Source organism: Lepus europaeus, chromosome 1, assembly GCF_033115175.1.
Source record: "Lepus europaeus isolate LE1 chromosome 1, mLepTim1.pri, whole genome shotgun sequence".
In the NCBI taxonomy this organism is placed as follows: Eukaryota; Metazoa; Chordata; class Mammalia; order Lagomorpha; family Leporidae; genus Lepus; species Lepus europaeus.
This window is the reverse complement of record NC_084827.1, coordinates 150,888,619-150,908,916: the sequence shown is the minus strand read 5'-3', so window position 1 is coordinate 150,908,916 and position 20,298 is coordinate 150,888,619. Positions and strand designations below refer to the sequence as shown.

The 20,298-nt window shown below is 38.3% G+C and overlaps 1 protein-coding gene across 1 annotated transcript in view; it reads right to left on the bottom strand.

Annotated features, from left to right (window-relative positions):
• The window catches only part of CPO (carboxypeptidase O), a 31,675-nt gene extending 11,579 nt beyond the window's left edge, over window positions 1-20,096 (bottom strand). The window contains exons 1-6 of the mRNA XM_062201604.1: window positions 20,025-20,096; window positions 8,192-8,291; window positions 6,686-6,787; window positions 3,336-3,440; window positions 2,041-2,151; window positions 894-984 (exon numbers count right to left, since the gene is read on the bottom strand). Of these exons, the coding sequence (XP_062057588.1) occupies window positions 894-984; window positions 2,041-2,151; window positions 3,336-3,440; window positions 6,686-6,787; window positions 8,192-8,291; window positions 20,025-20,092 (577 nt within the window). The 5' untranslated portion in view covers window positions 20,093-20,096. The remainder of the gene's footprint in view (window positions 1-893; window positions 985-2,040; window positions 2,152-3,335; window positions 3,441-6,685; window positions 6,788-8,191; window positions 8,292-20,024) is intronic.
• Window positions 20,097-20,298: the final 202 nt, after the last annotated feature.

Below are 20,298 nucleotides of genomic sequence, written 5' to 3'. Positions count from 1 at the left end.
CCTCTCTATATACTTCCAATTCATTGAGCATGTTAATATTTGGAAGCACGAAAATGTATGCTCTGTTTACTGCCCCCTTTGCTACTATAAAATAATCTCCACATGAAAATTTTTTTTGAATTTTCTTCTTTCTTTATGACAATACATATATTTTAAAGCAAAGTGATTTTTTTTTTTTACAGGCAGAGTGGACAGTGAGAGAGAGAGAGAGAGAGAGAGAGAGAAAGGTCTTCCTTTACCGTTGGTTCACCCTCCAATGGCTGCCGTGGCCGGCTGATCCGAAGGCAGGAGCCAGGTGCTTCTCCTGGTCACCCATGGGGTGCAGGGCCCAAGGACTTGGGCCATCCTCCACTGCACTCCCGGACCACACAAGAGGGCTGGCCTGGAAGAGGGGCAACTGGGACAGAATCCGGCGCCCCGACCGGGACTAGAACCCGGTGTGCTGGTGCCACAGGCGGAGGATTAGCCTATTGAGCCGCAGCGCCGGCCCAAAGTGATGTATTTTAAATACTTGTATAAGACAGTACTTAAGAAAGTTCATGAAAAATGCGATTCAATAAGCTTATTTTGATGTAAAAAAATTTTAAGCCATGCATAACTTTTCTCATAATACACATTCCTGTGAATGTGTTGAAGTCTCCTCGTTTTCACACTAATCTACTTTGTCATTGTTTAGCCAGCTCTCTTGAAGGCAGCCCTGCATCTGAGAGCTGATAGCTCTTGCTATGTAGATAATATCATTCCTTTTAGAGGAAATAAACCTGTTCAGGAAGTCCAGAAAGTGGTATGAAAAAGATATTTATTTTCATAAATTATACTTTTAGTAATTCAACTCCTCATTTGTTTATTGGCTCTATTTTTGTTCAGCAGCTCACCTACTAAAATATACTTACTACACCAGGATGCATTGAAATTTCTGTTGAGATCTGTCCCAAAACATGTGCCATTATCGTGGAGTGAACGGGATTTCCTCCAAAGACGATCCTGTAACAGAGGAGCCCAGGGATGTTACCATTCTGAGGTTTCATAAATCATGGTGTTAGTGGTGAAAGGTGGCCCTCAAACATGAGGAACATTCTGGAAGAACTTGCCTTTCACATGATGAGGTTTGTTGTATATAATTTTTAGTCTTGCAGATGGGCTAGCAACCTGAATAACAGGAACATTTCAACCAAAAGTGTAAACAAATTTGGAGGAAGCAGTGTGGTCTTTCCCTCTTGAGAAGATTAGCAGTGCCTGTGGACATGATTTGCTTACTCAGACCAAGCTTCAGGGTCAGTTTGGGGTCCAAGTGATACAGATGAAAAGAAAATATCTTGAGAGAGGGAAAGAGCCATTGGAGGTGTATTAGAGCTGGTCTCTGCACATTTCTAAAAGCTGAAGGTGAAAGCTTGAGATGGAGATAAAGACAAGTTTCACCAGGAAAGCTCAGAGGGAGGAACTTGATTCACACACCATTCTGGGAGGAAAACCCCATGAAGGGCCTTTGGGAGAACAGTGGAGGAGTCACACCGTGACTCTTTGTTGTAGAGTGATGAAACATCTTAAAGAGAAATCTGTTTACTACATGACTTTTCGTGTAGTAAGAAGAGGTTTGCCCCCTATGTGAATGAATACCTTGAAAAGTATAGGCTAGTTTAGCATCTATATCCCCCTCATCTTCATAACTGACTTGACGATACAGGTTGGTGTCTGAACTTTATATCAATAGAAGCCCTACTGCGTAGCAGGCAATCCACAAGCATTAAGAGGAAGCAGGAGGAGAAAGGACCAATCTGATGGTGAAACTGGGAATATATCAACAACAAAGAAAAACCTGCTCGGGACTTCACTTCCAAAAGGCCTTTGCTCCCTCAGTCCTAAAGTTGGCTTTGATTGTTTGCTTAACAAATTTTGAGCAGAGTTTTTCCTATCACTAATGGGGGATTCTTTCTTTACACGGGTAAACATTTTTTCTTATAACCAGCAGGGATGAGGTCAGAAGAAGGAACCCAAGTGGAGCTTAGGTCGGTGCATCCCAGGACATCTCAATGTACTCACAGTGGTCCAAGAATAGATGTAACCATCGATGTTGAGAACCGGAAGCACGTAGAAGTCCAGGTTCCTGAGAAACCTGCTTATCCTCAAGTCATTTTTATAGTTTTGTAGGAGCTGGAAATTTAAGAGAGAAAAATCTGGCATGAACCATGGAAGAGTTCTTTTCCTCTTAATTTTCTGCCAATTTCAACTTCATTGTAAGAGGTGATTGCACCTCACACTCCCATCCTTCACCCCCAACTACTCCTCAGAAGTCTTAGTTTTTATAGTTGTAGTTCTCAAACTTCATCCTACATCACAGTCACCTGGAGGGTCCATTAAAAACAGATAGCCTCAGCTCCATCCTCTCTTCCCATCCTCCCCCTACCCCTATGAGTTTCTAACATGTTAGGTTTGAGATGGGGCCCAAGGATTTGTATTTTTAGAAAGTTCCCAGTTGATGCTGATGTTGTTAGTCTGGGGACCATATTCTGAGAACTACTCTGCAGGATTTTTTTTAACGTTTGGATTTTTAAAAAGACTAACCAAAAAGTATATTGTTTTTAAACGTTTCTTAATCCCTCAAGAGTATACTATAAGCAACTCACAAAAATATTGCTGTGCAGGTATTTTCCATATGCTAAATCTCTTAATCTACAGAACAGATACATGGAGCAGTTATTTCCTATGCCTTTCACAAATGAAAAACTAAGGATCTCAGGGTCAGAAAGTTTTCCCAATGCTGTTAGAGACAGACTCGTCTTTAAACTATTCTCTGACTCCCAAGAGAGCTCTTCTTCTACATTCAGATATTTTTTACCCTCCAATAAAAACGAGGCAACTGATTAGCTCAGTAAAGAGTTGCATTACTAGCTGGCGCTGTGGCTCACTTGGCTAATCCTCCGCCTGCAGCGCTGCTACCCTGGGTTCCAGTCTCGGTCCGGGCGCTGGATTCTTTCCCGGTTACTCCTCTTCCAGTCCAGTTCTCTGCTGTGGCCCGGGAAGGCAGTGGAGGATGATCCAAGTGCTTGGGCCCTGCACCCGTATGGGAGACCAGGAGGAAGCACCTGGCTCCTGGCTTTGGATTGGCCCAGCGTGGTGGCTGTAGCGGCCATTTTGGGGGTGAACCAACTGAAGGAAGACCTTTCTCTCTGTCTCTCTCTGTCTCACTGTCTAACTCTGCCTGTCAGAAAAAAAAAAACAAAAACAAAAAAGAGTTGCATTACTAACCTGTGATTGGGGCATAGATTCTAAGTAGCCAAGAATGACAGATATTTTATGGGCTGGTTTACCATTATGAGGAAGCTAAAGACACTTACTTCTTTCACAAACCATTGGCAAAAAGCTGGGGCAATCCATTCCCTGGCATGAATTCCACAGTCCATCCAAATGCTCTTCTTGGGGTTACTGGATGGTTGGCTGATCTGGAGGGGAGATCCATGCTGCATCACCAGTCACTTATTATTGTAAGTCATTGTGCTAAATTATCAGCTTTTTTATTTTCCCTAGAGGTCCCTTTGTTACTTCTCTCTGTGCTTTCATGGAGGCAAGGATGCTGATGGAGACACCCACCGATATGACACTTTCCTCTGCTAATCTTGTTTTCTTGCCATAACCTTGGTCGTGGTTTTAAGGACCACCAACTCCCTGTGGCATCCACCCAAAGCATGGTCTTCCCTATACCCTACATCAGTCCCTAACTAGAAATAAAAGCATAAGGCCAGCGCCGCGGCTCAATAGGCTAATCCTCCGCTTTGCAGCACCAGCACACCGGGTTCTAGTCCCGGTCGGGGCGCCAGATTCTGCCCCGGTTGCCCCTCTTCCAGGCCAGCTCTCTGCTGTGGCCAGGGAATGCAGTGGAGGATGGCCCAGGTCCTTGGGCCCTGCACCCCATGGGAGACCAGAAGCACCTGGCTCCTGCCTTTGGATCAGTGTGGTGTGCCGGCGGCAGCGTGCTGGCCGCGGCGGCCATTGAAGGGTGAACCAACGGCAAAGGAAGACCTTTCTCTTTGTCTCTCTCTCTCTCACTGTCCACTCTGCCTGTCAAAAAAAAAAAAAAAGAAAGAAAGAAAGAAAAGAAATAAAAGCATAAACATCAAGTCACAAGCATTTGTAAGTCACAAGAATTTGTAAAAGCCTTATAAAACCTTTAGGCATAGACTTTTCTCAGGGAGGTAAAGTGCACAAGAATCACAGGTATTTTAAAATAAAATATTCTTTATTTACACTTCTTGAAACCATGAGCAGATCCAAATACACAGTATCTTGCAACACATACTGCATTCTTTTTCCCTCAGAGATTGCTCTACTCTCAGTCCAATTTTCTTTCTTCTCTCCGCATCCCATTTATTACTCTTAACATATCTGTGCACTCATTCCAGCAAGAAAGATCCCCTCCTCTTTCAAAGCACTGAGTAGACAGGAATTATTATGGCAATTGTGGATTCTCTTTGGTGGAGAAGAGACTGTGAACACATCCAGTTTTAACAGTCTCATCTGTTTTGGATTTGGAAATGGCCTAGACTAGTGCTATTTGTGAAAGCCATCAGGAGTTGGACAGATGAAAGCTCTCTTCCTCCCTATGAGAATCTTAAGAATTGAGATAAATGTCTGACCGGATTGATCATATTCAAGGAAATTTCTCATTTCAGCCTCACTTATTTGCCAGTGCTTCAAATAAAATCCCTAATCCCTCTCTTAATTTTTTTATAATTATCCTATTATGCATATATGTATGTTAATTTTATTTATTTTGATTGCCTCCTTATTATGTACTCTTTCTATTCTTTATTATATGCCTGGGGCAGAGAATAAATTTTAGAAATATTTTTGGCTGACTTTGCTCAGAGTTTGACAGCCTACTTAAAATCAAGTAGGCAGGGTCTCTATGCTTAATATATTAGGCAATTGTTCATTTAATCCCTGGATAAATTATATTTCTGAGCCAATACATTAATTGTAATTGTCAATAACTTTCAAATGTAGAGCTGTGCTCTTAAATGAACATATCTACAAGTAATGACAGGGCAGTGGACTAATGCTTATTCTCAATGCCAGTCTCTTGTGATTCTTTAAAAGTTGTCGTGGACAGGCAGTATCAGCAGCACATGGGAACTTGTGAGAAGAGTATTATGACAGGCAGGCATTTAGCCCAATGGTTAAAATGCATACACCCCACATTGGAGTGCCTAAGTTCAATTCTCAGGCCCAGCTCTTGACACCAACCTCCCCTAAAGCAGAAACAGTAGTGATTGGATTCCTGCTACCCACATGGGAAAAATTGTGTCCCTGCCACCCCCATGGGAGACCTGGATTGAGTTGCCAGCTCCCAGCTTCTGCCTGGCCTTGCCTCTGCTATTGAGGGCATTTGAGGAGTGAACAAATGGATGGAAGCCCACTCTTTTTCAAATAAAAATAATATTTTTCATTAAAAAATCACTTAGAAGAGGGCTTGTGAAATCAGATCATTGGCCCCCACCACCCAGAGTTTCTGATTCAGTAAAATAGTGGTGGGGCATGAGAATGTGCATGTCCAAGTTCCTAGGTGGTGCTGCTGCTCTAGGGACCATCCTAAAACTACCGGTTTGGTGCAGGATTGTCAACTCTGGCTACACATTAGGATCACCTGGGGAGCTTTCAAAGCATCTTCAACCATCCTGAAATAATTAAGCTTCATCTCTCTAGGCAGAGTCCAGGCATCAGGATTATATGACAGCTCCCCAAGTGATTTTAATGTGCAGCCAGGATAGAAAAATCACTGTTCTGGGAGTCTAGAAGTCCTGGTCTTGTGGGAAAGCAGTTATTTGGCTATTTTATTCACTGACATACAAAAGAGGAAGGAGTATCTAGTGACCTGATTCCCCTCTGGTTATGGTATTCTCTGGTTTTATGTTGCACAAGTCGCTTCTCTCCTGTGGGTCTTTGTTCCCACAACATAAAGTGAAGGAACCAAAAATGAAGGTTTCTGTGGTTTTAAAACATTTTAGTGGCGGGGCTAGCATTGTGGCTTAGTGGGTTAAACATCCAGCTGTAATGCTGGTGCTGGTTTGAGTCCTGGCTGCCCCACTTCTGATCCAGCTCCCTGCTAATGACTTGGGAAAGCAACAGAAGATGGCCTAAGTACTTAGGCCCCTGCCACCCATGTGGGAGACCCAGAAGAAGCTCTTATTTTGGCCTGGTCCAGCCCTTGCTGTTGTGGCCATTTGGGGAGTGAATCAATAAAACAGAAGACCTCTCTCCCTATAGCTGCCTTTCAAATAAATAAAACTAAAAAAAAATTTAACTGGAAAAAAAATCTTTAAAAAAGAACATTTTACAAAACAAAACAAAACAAAAATGTAAAATCGAAGTGGAAAACATACTGTCTCTAACTGAAGCATGAGTGGGAAATCGACCACTTCTGGTCCCTGCTGTTCTTTCCATCTTACAATTATGATCATACCCAGTCACCCAGTGCTCTTTACTCATGAGCTTGATTCCACAAGATGATTAAGCTTTTAATTTGAAGAGCCCGGTTTGAAGTAGAAAAGGTGAAGTCTTTCCGCACTGACTCTTTCAGCCTTTCCCACATTTCTAATTGAAGTCCTGGTAGCAGACAAATATCTATCCATAGGTTTGGAGAGGGAGGCTTCCTTTGCTCACGTGGCTAATTCCCAGCCTTCTCACTCACCTTCAGATAATACATGGGCCGGGTCTCATAGGTCATTCCCAGGAAATGCTGTGTCACCACGTCTGTGTACTTCTCACTTATCAGATTCATCCACTGATAGATCTGAAATAGTCAGGGAAGACTTGGTTATCAATAGGAAGATTACTGACTCACCTGTGATTAAGATAACCAGCCATTTCTTTCAGTAAGACATTGAACTCTGCACTCTTTGCTTGAGATTGCAACCTATGTGTAGAAACAAAACACAAAACTAAATCAATGAATTACTTCCTCCTTCTCCTTTCCTTTAAAGATCTAGTTTGCCACCAAGCCATAGGACATCTTGTAAACTTTAAAAATAAGACGTAGAGGATTAGCAATTTTAATAATGCACCAATCACACTTCATAAATACGGTGTAACAACACATCCTTCATGTGGCCACCAGATTTAACTTTCACATGGCACTCAATCATACCAGAAAAATTTCAGGTCAGCCTTAGTTTGCAAGTTCTTCTGTCGATATGAATTCCAACAAGATCCTTTGCTAATGTCCATGATTCTGAGTTAGAGAAATATGGTCATTTCCTTCCCAGAAATGCCAACAGAGTTTCTAAATCAAGCTCAAAATAATCATTTCAGGTCCACTGAGTAGACCTGAATAGATACTGATTTAATTACAAATCTTGCACCAGGCTTGGAAGAAGTCTTACACTTTTGTCTATAAGTCCATAACATGGGTTTCCAAAAAGGTGAATGCAGTAAGAAAGTTTTAAGACATATTAAGACTGTTATCAACATGTTACAAGATATCTTTCACACTCAACTTCTATACAGTTGACATCTCTGAATGACAACAACCCAGGGTTATGGCAAATAATAGTTAATTCTGGATAAAAAATATACTACCTGAAAATTTTTTATCTTGATTGATACTCATCATAGAGCATCTATAGATAAAATGCACTATTATAACAATAATGATACTTAAGTAGGTATCTACATAAAGAACAATAGCTTATTACATGGGTATCTTTGAGTGTTTATAAGGTGACTAGATCAGAGACCTGGAATTCTAATTTTCTCCCTTGTTATGCTAAGATGCCTTAAGTCTTGGGTTAGCTACAAATAGCAATGAATAGCAGTGGTATCTATCACTTATTCTTAATACACTTACACTTAATAGAAGTGTAGTTTATTTCATCGACTCTCATAACAGTGCTGCAAGATAGACACTACTTTTTCTATTTCACAAATGAAGAACCTGAGGACCCCTGGGATGTTCATTTCTTTCTTTTTCTTTTTTAAATAATTTTTCCTTTTACTCCATATCACCAGATTTTGTAGTTTCAGTGGTGGTGGTTCTGGTAATGCTGATGTCTGAGAATCCTTTGAGCTCAGCGCCAAGGCAAATAACCCCAGATTCTAAGTCTCTCTAGTTCATAGATGTTAACAGTGAACCATCCTTCTCTGATCCTAATGTGGGCTGTAGGCTGTCACCAACCTTCCCCCAGGTGTCCTTGCTCACCTCTTCCATGGAGTGATACTTGTCATAGGAATAGGTCTCCAGGCTCCTCCATGGACTCACTGTCTTGTCCACAACCTCTTGCCCATGCTGTGCTAAGGATCTGCAAAGGGAAGAAAGTAGGGTGGAAAGCAATGAAGAAACTGGGACATCCTGAGGGTTAAAGGTTGATGAAAAAGGCATCAGAAAGCAGTGTGCACAAGATTTGGAGGACACAACTGTAGGGTGAATGTCTCATTCCAACCCTTCAGTTAGGCTGGGATAATTCAATATGTTGTAGATTAAAAAAAAAAAACACTTTGAATTTGTAAAAGAGATAATAGCTAACATTTATTGAACGGCAACTTACTGTGGTACATGCACTGTTCTAAGCAATTTAAATCTCGTTTTACTTCCCTCTAAAACTCTGAATTGGGTATTCTCATATCCATTTCAGAAATGAAGAAGCTGACTCAATAAAGAAATTGTTATTGCAATTTAAACCCTGATACTATGTCCAAAGAGCCTACAATATTAACCACTGCACTGAATATAATGGCTATATTATGTTCAGTTATGCAATGGTTTGTCTTAAAAAAATAAATGTTGTGAGCATATTTAGGTTGACAAGAAAATTAAGGGAAAAGTTCGGATGATACCCAACTATCCCCCATCTGCTTGATTCTCACACACAACCCTCCTCACTATGGACATCCCCTCACCACAATGAGACATTTGTTTCAACCAATGAACCTATGTGTATTCATCATCACTCAAATCCACAATTCACAACAGGGTCACTCTTGGGGTTGTACATTTTTTAGGTTTGGACAAATGTTTGATAAAATATGTCTACAATTTTAGTATTATATGGAGTAGTTTTACTGCCTAAAAATCCTCAGTGTTCTGCCAATTCATCCCTCTCTCCACCTCATTGCTAACAGCTACTTATATTTTCACTGTCTCCATCATTTTGCCTTTTTCAGACTCATACAGTATATAGCCCTTATAGATTGGCTTCTTTTACTTAATAATGTGCTCCAAGTTTCCTGCATGTTTTGTCATGGCTTGATATCTCATCTCTCTCTTAATGCTGTACAATATTTCATTCGCCACAGTTTATTATCTACTCATCTTCAGAAGAGCATCTTGTAGTTTCCAAATGTTTCCAAGTAGTTAGAAATATTCATGCATAATTTTTGATATGGACATTTAGGTAAATACCAAAGAGTTAAATTGCCACATCGTATAGCAAAAGTATGTTTAGTGTTGCAAGAAATGGTCAATGGTCTTCCAAAATGGCTGTACCATTTTGCACCCCCACCAGCAATAAATACCAGCAATGAAGGAGAGCTCTGTTGCACCATATTATCTTCAGTATTTGATGTTGCCAATGTTTTGGATTTGGGCCATTTTAATAGATATGCAGTGGTAGCTCATTGTTTTAATTTACAATTCCCTAACAACAGATGATAGAAAACATCATTTCCTATGTTGATTTGCCATCTCTTTATCTTCTTTGCTGAGATATCTGTTCAAGTCTTTTGCTCAGTTGTAAATCAGGTTGCTCTTTTTCTTATTGTTGAGTTTTAAGAACTTAAACAACTCTTCACATACAAAGTATATTTTGGGTAATAGCCCTTCATGAGATGAATGTTTTGTTAATATTTTCTCTCAGTTCATGATGGTCTTTTCATTTTCTTGACATTTTCTTTCACAGGATAGAGGTTTTTAATTCTAATGAAGCTTGGCTGATCAGTTATTTGTTTCATGGGTTGCATCTTCTATATTGTGTCTGAAAAATCATCACCATAACCAATGCCATTCAGCTTTTTCCTCTATGTTATCTCCTAGAGCTTTATGGTTTTGCACTTTACACTCAGGACTAGGATATGTTTTGAGTTAATATTTGTGAAGGGTGCTTGTGAATGTATAGATAATGGGGCCAGACCAGACATTTACTGTTCAAAAGATATTTTTTTGCTTCCTTTTATTATCTTTGCTCTTTTGTCAAAGACCAGTTGACTATATTTATGTGGTTCTATTTCTGAGCTTCCCGTTCTCCTATTGACCTATTTGTCAGTTCGTTTGCCAATACCGTATTGTCTGTTACTTTATGTTAAGTCTTGCAATTAGGAATAGTCAGTTCTCTGACTTTGTTCTTCTCCTTCAATATTGTATTAGCTATTCTGGCTATTAGTTATTAGCTATTCTTTTGTTTCTCCATACAAACTTTTTACAATCTGAAGAGAAAGCATAGTATCCATACAAACTTTAGAATCAAAAAAAGTTTGCCTTTAATCACAAAAAGTCTTGCTAGGATTTTGATTGGGACTGTGTTGAACCTATAGAGAAAATTTGTGAGGAACTGGCATCATGACGATATTGAGTCTTTAAGTCTATGAACACAGAATAGATCTCCACTATTTACTTCTTCTTTGACATATTTACTTAGGATTTTACTATTTTTTCTCTATAGATCTCATACAAATTTTGTTATATTTATAGCTAAAAATTTCATTTGGGGGTGAGAATATAAATAGTAACATGTTTTATATTTCAAATTCCACTTGTTGCTAGTATATAGAAAATGGGGTGAGGCTGGCGCCGCGGCTCATTAGGCTAATCCTCTGCCTGTGGCACCGGCACCCCGGGTTTTAGTCCGGTTGGGGCGCCGGATTCTGTCCCAGTTGCTCCTTTTCCAGTCCAGCTCTCTGCTGTGGCCCGGGAAGGCAGTGGAGGATGGCCCAAGTCCTTGGGCCCTGCATCTGCATGGGAGACCAGGAGGAACCACCTGGCTCCTGGCTTCGGATCGGCGCCGGCCATATCGGCCATTTAGGGGGTGAACCAACGGAAAAGGAAGACCTTTCTCTCTGTCTCTCTCTCACACTGTCTAACTCTGTCAAGAAAATAAATTAAAAAAAGAAAATGGGATGACTTTAATGTGTTAATCTTACATCTTATAACTTTACTATAATTATTAGTTCCAGGAGCTTTTGTTGCTGTTGAATCTGTTTTTCTTTTTCTTTTTTAAAATATTTTTTTATCTGTATTCCCATGTTTATTGCAGCATTTTCTTTCTTTTTTAAAATCTTTTATTTAATAAATATAAATTTCCAAAGTACAACTTTTGGATTATAACCTCCCTCCCACTCGAAACCATCCCATCTGCCACTCCCTCTCCCATCCCAATCTTCATCAAGATTCATTTTCAATTATCTTTATATACAGAAGATCTACTTAGTATTTACTAAGTAAAGATTTCAACAGTTTGCACCCACACAGACATACAAAGTATAGAGTACTGTTTTAGTAGTAGTTTTACCATTAATTCACATAGTACAACACATTAAGGACAGAGGTCCTACATGGAGAGTAAGTACACAGTGACGCCTGTTGTTGATTTAGATTCTGTTTTTCTACACACACAATAATGTCATCTGCTAAAAAAGGTCATTTTTATTTCTTCCTTCACAATCTGCATACCTTTTATTCCCCTTGCTTGTCTTACTGTATCAGGTAGGCCTTCCAATACAATGCTGAAAAACAATGATGAGAATAGACATCCTTACCTTGATTGAGCTTAGTGGGAAAGTTTCTATGTTCTCACTATTAAGTATGGTGCTAGCTACAGATTTTTTGGAGCTGTTCTTTATCAGGTTGAAGAAGTTGTTCTTTTCTTTTATAATATATAATATTGGATTTTGTCAAATACTTTTACTGTTTATTGGTATTATTGTGTACTTTTCTTCTTTAACTTGTGGGTATAATAACATTAGTTGATTTTTGAATGCTGAACCAGCCTTGCATAACTGGGATAAATCACACTTGGTCATGCTGTATAATTCTTTTTATACATATATTGCTGGCTTTGATTTGCTAACATTTGTTGAGGATTTTTCAGCTGTTTATGAGGGATTTTGGTCTATAACATTCTTTATTTACCATATCTTTGATTTTTACTTGTAATACAGCTGGCCCTGTAACATTTTTTAGGACATATTGTCTCTGCTTCTATCTTCTGTAAGAGATTTACAGAGTTGGTATAAATTCTTTTTTAAATGTTTGGCAGAATTCACCAGCAAACTCATTTAGGCCTTGTGCTTTTGGTTTTAGAAATTATTAATTACTCACTCAATATCTTTAATAGATACCAACTTATTCCAGTTGTCTCTTTATGGTTTAACAGTTTAATAAACTATTCAGTATCTTCTCTATGCCAGAAGTTGTGCTAGAACTGAAGAGCTCACATTTACACACAGTATGTAATTTCATTCTTACCTCAACCCTGGGGATTGTTACTGTCTATATTTTGCAAATGAGGAAGCTGAGGTCAAGAGAAATTAAGTAATTTGTAAAGAGTCATAGAGCTAGTAAGTCGGACAGCTAGTACTCTATAGCTAAGCCACACAAACATTTGATGAATGTTCTAGTTTTTTAGATGAAAGGCCTTATTGAAGTAGAAGTGGAATTATATTTTCATTGTGACAGAATAGTAACTGACAATTCATTTAAGAAAATATATGTAGAGTGATTACCATATTAAGGGTACCAGGGAATGGGATTTTAAAGGTACTAGAGTGCAAACTTTTGCATAGTGATCCTGAATAGCAAAGAGCTATGTTAGATATCTAATTAGCTAATATTGTAATGATTGTCATGCTTTTCCACATTTTTTGAACAGTTATGGTATTTTTTCCTCTCTTTCTCTAAGCCTTCATTTCTTCAGTTATACTAATAGTACCTTCCCAAAGGATTCTTATGGTAGTTAAATAAACTATTACATGTGTAGCAATTATTGCATTAATTGTACCTAGTAAATTACTAATAAATGTTTGGACTTTGTAGTCTGAAGCAAAAGCCTAATTTAGCTGTAGTGGCATTAAAAATAAAATCATACAGATGATAATTTAGCCATCCTACTGACACTATTCGCGAAGAGTGTCAAACTACAAAATGTTTTGATAGAATTAATTGTAACTCAAAATTCATTCATATTTACCTAAGTCCAATAACTGGATCGATTAAATGTTAATCTTTTTATCTGGTTCATTTAGCATCATGTACCACAATTAACTACTCTGATGGAAATCAACTTCTCCATGCAGTTCTACTACACTTATCATTGTTAATTTGAATTTAACAGGAGCTCTTTGTCCTCAGAGTTATAAATATGTTATGACATTGTTGAATGAATTTTACCTTACTTAGCTTGTCCAGATGAAAAATATCTCAAGAGCAAGGATTATCTAAATGACTAGTTACAAAATGAAAATAAATTTGAAAAGGAGATTAAAAGAAAAATGTTATTCAATTTGTAATAGTTGTTTCTTCATGTGATTTAGGGACTCATTTTTATTATTTACCAATCATTGTATTTTTTATTAAGGCAGGGTGCATCAGTGTGAGGAATTCCTACATAAATATACATACATTAGTGCAAGCAATATGTTGATGCTGATTGCTTCACAAAAATAGTATCATTTTATAAAAAATATGCACATTTCCTAGTGTGCTTAAAATTCATAAAAATTGAATCTATACATAAATTTTCAGAAGCACATTTTATGACTTTATTAACTAATCAATATATATATATTATAATAATATTAGTTAACCTTTACTGAGCACTATATGCTAGTCACTGGTCAAACCACTTTATATTTATCTTATTTAGTCCATTCAACAACTCAGCAAGGATGTACCCTTAGGACTTCATGCAAAAGTAGTAATAAGAGTAACAGAAAAGATTTCTTTGAGAGTTAAAAATTTACTGAACAGTAAAACCTAATAACGGTCAAAAGCAAAATAACTTAGCCATTAAATAACAGGATATGATGATCCAAGCTTCCTGCTAGTGTACCTGGGAAAGCAGCAGAAGCCCAAAGTACCTGGACCCTTGCCACCCACTTGGGAGACCCGGGTAGAGTTCCAAGCTCCTGGTCAGCCTTGCCTGCTGTCCTGCTGTTGTGGCCATTTGGGAAGTGAATCAGAAAATGGAAGATTACTTCCTCTTCCTCTTTTTCTCTGTAACTCTGCCTCTTAGATAGTTAGATAGATAAATCTTAAACAAAAAGCAGGATATAAGGTGTGATAAAGTAGTGCCTGGATAACTACCAATTAAATGCAAAGAAAAAGAAAATTTGAAATGCAAACACAGCCAGTAATAAATGGCTAACAGCTAAGTGCACCAGAACTCTTCTAAGAACTTGATATCTATATACATACTCGTTTGATCCTTATGACAATCCTTAAGGTAACTGTTATTATCCCAATTCTTTTTGTTTTCTGAAGACTTAGTTACAGAGGTTAAACTATAATTACACCCTAGAAAATAGTGTAAAATATTTATTAACTTATTTTAAAAATCATCGAATTTTACTTTAAACTACCGGCATTAAGAAGTCACAAGAAAATAATTTTAACCCTGTGTCAGCATGGGAGGGGGAGAGGAAGTGAAGACGCTGTTTTTACCCTGCTCCCTTTTCTTCTGCCTCATACTGGTTCTGTGCTGGGTCCTGCTAGGAAACAACATCATGGAAGGTACTCTCATGACAGTGATGGGATCAAGGGTGGTGGCTGGTTTTTGTTCCTTCATTTAGTTTAGCGAATGCTTAGGTTTTTCTTTATCACAAGTGTCTACTCAATAGGATAGGAAAATGAGTTAAGTCAATCCTTGTTATCCTCAGAGGGACTGCTTCTAAGAGCATTGTAGATACCAAAATCCACAGAAGCTCAAGTCCCTTATAAAGAATGGTATGCTGTTTGCATATAATTTACTTCTGGCATCCTACTGTATATGTTAAATCTCTATCTTACTCATAATACCTAATACAATGTGAAAGCTATGTAAATGGTCATTATACTATATTGTTTATGGAAAAATGACAAGAAAGTCTGTATATTTTCCATACAGATACCATTCTTTCTGGGTATCCTTGACCTGAGATTGTCTGACTTGGAGAATATGGAACTGGTGGATACGTAAGCCTGGCAGAACCTGTGAATATAGAAGCTTGGCTGTATACTACAAAGCAGGACTTGCACCTGGTGAATTTCTGTTTCAATTGGACTTCAATACCCTGTCAATGTCACAAGAGAGGGAAATAAATTAAATGCAATTGGACACTTCCAAGAACCAATATTTGGCTTTCCCCCATATAACAGCTACAGAACGTGTGGGTTTGTTTCTTCCTAAAGACAGCATTGAATGACTAGGTCCATTCAAGATTCAAAAATGTGAATAGGCTAATATCTGAGTGAAAACATCTATTATTGAAATTGTTTATCATTTTTATACTAACCCTAGATACAATAATTAAACCTCAGAAATCCTAATTCCTGGTTCAAGAAAATATTTAAACTATATACTTAGAAAGACTATGCTCTGTTGCTTGGCGATTTCTTGGATGATACTTAATACATGTAGTTAGGGAAGGGAAGACTGGCTAATTGCCTAAATATCACCAGTCTCATCTCACTGACCAAACAGAAAGATTATTGTACTTTGTGTATTCATTATAAATGGAAATTCCTAAAATGTTTTACAGAAAAATGAGCCTTCGGGGTGCATTATTAATAGATGCTGCAGATCAAAGATTGTCTGATGGAATTTTGACAGCAATGGATAAGAGGCAAAAAAAAAAAAAAAACCCACCATGAATATTGAGGAAAAATTTGTATTTTAAATACTTCGTGAAGAAGCAGTCTTGTGAATATTTCATAAGGGTAATGTATTTTCAATGTATTTCTGCTTACAAAATTCACATATATTTAAAGTGGAAAATTTAGAAAGTATAGAAAATAGGAAAAGGAGAAGAAAAATATAAGAGAGAAAGAAAGAATAATTCTCACTAATTTCATTTCCCTGAATTAAGTCTGTTTGACATTTTGGCACAGTTACTATCAGTGTTTTGTCTATGCATACATTGTTCTTAATCATAGAAGATTATATCTGTACTTGTACAGAATTTTGTATTCCTTCCTTTGTATTCCATATTCTACCAGATACATTGCTTCAAATCAGTGAAAAATCTGTTTAAACATTATTTTTAATGACTGCATATTATTTGATAATAAATCTGTATTATGTAGCATCATTTATTTAAATATTTTCTTCTATGCTGCATATTAAAGCTGCTTCCATTTTTGTTTTTTGCTATTGTAAATAACTCTGTACAAATAACATTTTTATAAATCTTTATTCTCATTGCTCAGTTTGAATATTTTTCAAGTCATTAGACTCACATTTCTAAATCCCAAGTGATTAAATAGACTTACATTTTTAGAGACTATTCATAATTATATAGGAAATAACCTCCCTAAATTCTCAAGGCAAAGATTACAACACTTGTAATCTTCATTAATTTTATATTTTCTAGATTACCATCTCTCATATATTCTGTTGTGAATAAAGAGCATCAAAACTGCAGCTAATCTGTGTTTTGAGTTGGTAAGAGTCACGTAGAGTGAACATTATTTTGTATCAGCAAATTATAATGAAAACAGAACAAGCAGATTTGAAATGTTTTCCTCAGGTGCAGTCATGAGTAACTGTCCAATGGAAGCCTTTTATTGGAGCCCCACAGCCTGAGAGCCTTGGCAATCATTCTCATTAAATAGAAGTGTTATGCATGTTCATTGTAGAATAATTGCAAAATGAAGAATAGTTGAGGGAAGGAAAAAAATCACCAACCATAGATAAAAATTACCATTTTGGTATATATTGCTTTTTTTATTTTTCTAAGTATTTTACTTCATTTTGCATTCTGCATCTTTCCTTTAGTGTAAGACATGTGTTTCCCTATGCTGCTAAAAGTTTTCACAATTATTTTTCTCACAACCCTTTGCCATATATCATATATATATATGGACAGGCAGAGTGGACAGTGAGAGAGAGACAGAGAGAAAGGTCTTCCTTTGCCGTTGGTTCACCCTCCAATGGCCGCCGCGGCCGGTGCGCTGTGGCCGGCGCACTGCGCTGATCCGAAGGCAGGAGCCAGGTGCTTATCCTGGTCTCCCATGGGGTGCAGGGCCCAAGCACTTGAGCCATCCTCCACTGCACTCCCGGGCCACAGCAGAGAGCTGGCCTGGAAGAGGGGCAACCGGGACAGAATCCGGTGCCCCGACCAGGACTAGAACCTGGTGTGCCGGCGCCGCTAGGCGGAGGATTAGACTGTTGAGCCATGGCGCCGGCCATCCATATATCATATTTAATCTGACAAGGGGCACTTAGATTATTTCCAAATATTACAATATTCATATCATATTTAAAGCTGCGTCTCAGTACGTAAGACATCTTTTGTAGTTTTTCTGTTCATTCCCTCAGTGTAGACTTCTAGAGGCAGGGACCAGATCAAAAAACATGTAAATTTTAAGGTGCTTGATATTTTTAAGCTGCCTGTTTTTTTTTTCATTGTTTTCCTGTGAAATTTGTAAGAGTTGTTGTCTCTAATTTATGGATGAAGAATTTCAGAAAGGAAGATAAAGTACTTTTCTATGAAGATTAGTAAATAATAGAAAAAATGAGGAAGATGTCCAAACAGATTTTGGGCAACACATAAATCCTGGACTCCCTTAACATATCTGAAATCAGACAGTCTATTAAGATAAGGAACAAGCTGAGTTCACACAATTAATATGGAGTAAAATTCAGAGTGGGGTTCTTTATTCTGTGAAAGCAAGTTTATTGCAAAATCACTATAACCATGAGGCAAAAGAGGAAATACTTATTCTAACCACACATACTTCATGAGATCTGCCAACTGAACAAAATAATGATCTATGTGAAAAACAGAAAACTTTATATGCAAACTATGAGCACATACAGTTTAATAGAGCCACACAATGAAATTTTGGTGAATGACAGATTACATATACAAAAGTAGTCCCAGAAGATGCCAACATTTCATAGTGGAGAGCTGGTTAATTAACAGTTCTGGCTGCTCCACTTCCAGTTCAGCTTCCTACTAACGCACTTGAGAAGGCAGCAGAAGATGGTCCAAGTATATGGGCCCCCCCCACCCATGTGGGAGACCAAGATGGAGTTTGTGTCTCTGTCTGATCCAGACCTGGCTGTTGCAGTCATTTGGGGGAGTGAACCAGTGGATGGAAGCTCTCTCTTTCTCTCTCTCCCCCTCTCTCTTTGCTGCTCTACCTTTCAAATAAATAAATACATGAGTATAACTTTTAAAAAAGAAAAAGTATGGCCGGCGCCGTGGCTCAACAGGCTAATCCCCCGCCTTGCGGCGCCGGCACACCAGGTTCTAGTCCTGGTCGGGGTGCCGGATTCTGTCCCGGTTGCCCCTCTTCCAGGCCAGCTCTCTGCTATGGCCCGGGAGTGCAGTGGAGGATGGCCCAAGTGCTTGGGCCCTGCACCCCATGGGAGACCAGGATAAGCACCTGGCTCCTGCCATCAGATCACCACGGTGCGCCGGCCACAGCGCACCGGCCGCAGTGGCCATTGGAGGGTGAACCAATGGCAAAGGAAGACCTTTCTCTCTGTCTCTCTCTCTCTCACTGTCCACTCTGCCTGTCAAAAATAAATAAATAAATAAATAAAATAAAAAAAAAAAGAATAGGGAAAGACCATCAAAATGGGTAAATTATGTAAACAGGTGATTTATAAAATAATGAAATTGATAACAAACCCAAACAGCTAACTTTATTATGAATCAACAAAACGCAAAGAAATCAATAGTTGGTATTTTTCATTTATCAAATTGGCTAGACACTGGCACTGTGGCACAGCTAGTTAACACCCTGGCCTGAAGCGCCAGCATCCCATACGGATGCCGGTTCCAGTTCAGGCTGCTCCACTTCCTGTCCAACTCTCTACTGTGGCCTGGGAAAGAAGCAGAAGATGGCTCAAGTCCTTGGGCCCCTGCACCCATGTGGGAGACCCAGAGGAGGCTCCTGGCTCCTGGCTTCAGATCGGCGCAGCTCCAGCCATTGCAGCCAACTGGGGAGTGAACCATCAGATGGAAAACCTCTCTCTCCTCTCTCTCCCTCTCTCTCTCTCTCTCTGTCTCTGGAACTCTGACTTTCAAGTAAAATAAATAAATTTAAAAAAAAACGGCACATATTTGAACAGTGCTTTCATACACTGTTGTTGGAAGTGTAAACAGAGGCAACACTCTGGAGAACAATTTGGTAGGGTGCAGCCAAATCTTTAAATTTTTCTCAGCCTCTGACCCAGTAACTGTTTTTTATCATTTATATTAGGGAAAGGAGCAAAGATTCACAAAATAAAAATATGTAACTGATTGCTCATCATGGTATTATTTGTAAAAATGAAAAGCAGAAATTGGATAAATGCTGAAATATGAGTTAAAACATGTTTTAAATGAATTAGAAATGCCATAGGTAATTTTCTATAACATATTTTAATGTGCTTTTCTATAACACATGCAAACTTCCAGTAATACTACTGTATACACAATTAGCTATCTATCCAGCCAAAAACATTAACAGTAATTATCTCCGGTTCAAATCATGTGGCAATTTTAAGCATTTTTCTTAGCAATTAGAATAATGTGATTTACTAATTGAGAAACTACATAAAATGTACAGAAAACTATGAAAACATCTTTTTTATAATTTTATTTTTGAAACCACAAAGTATATCAATTGGTATATGTCATATATTGGGCTAGATATTTGACAGATATTTATTTTTTTCAATGATTATTAGAGTAATGTTCAACAGAAAAAATTCAGTGATCTTCATTATTCTCACTTCATGGTGGTGTGTATGGATAGGAACGAGGGAGAAGCCAGCTTCACAGATCTTGAAAAAAAGCATTCCTTTGGACATTCTCAATCATATTAACCAACCCCTTTCCCAATTCACACTCACCTATCATATCCTAGCACCCCAGGAATCAGCATGCCCAAAAGGTAAAGAGTCCCAAGCAGAGTCTTCATTTTTCTGAAGGGCGAGCCAGAAAATCCCATGCCTGTCTTGCGTGTCAGTGGACCAAGTATTTCTGAGATTGCAACATGATGTTGGCGCCCACAATTAAGATAAGTCAGTAAGTGGATGTCTCAGCAGAAACAGACTGGAGTAATTGCCTATTAACTCCATCATGTCCTCAAACATAGGTTGATAGTAGAAAACATTTTGCTTTTGA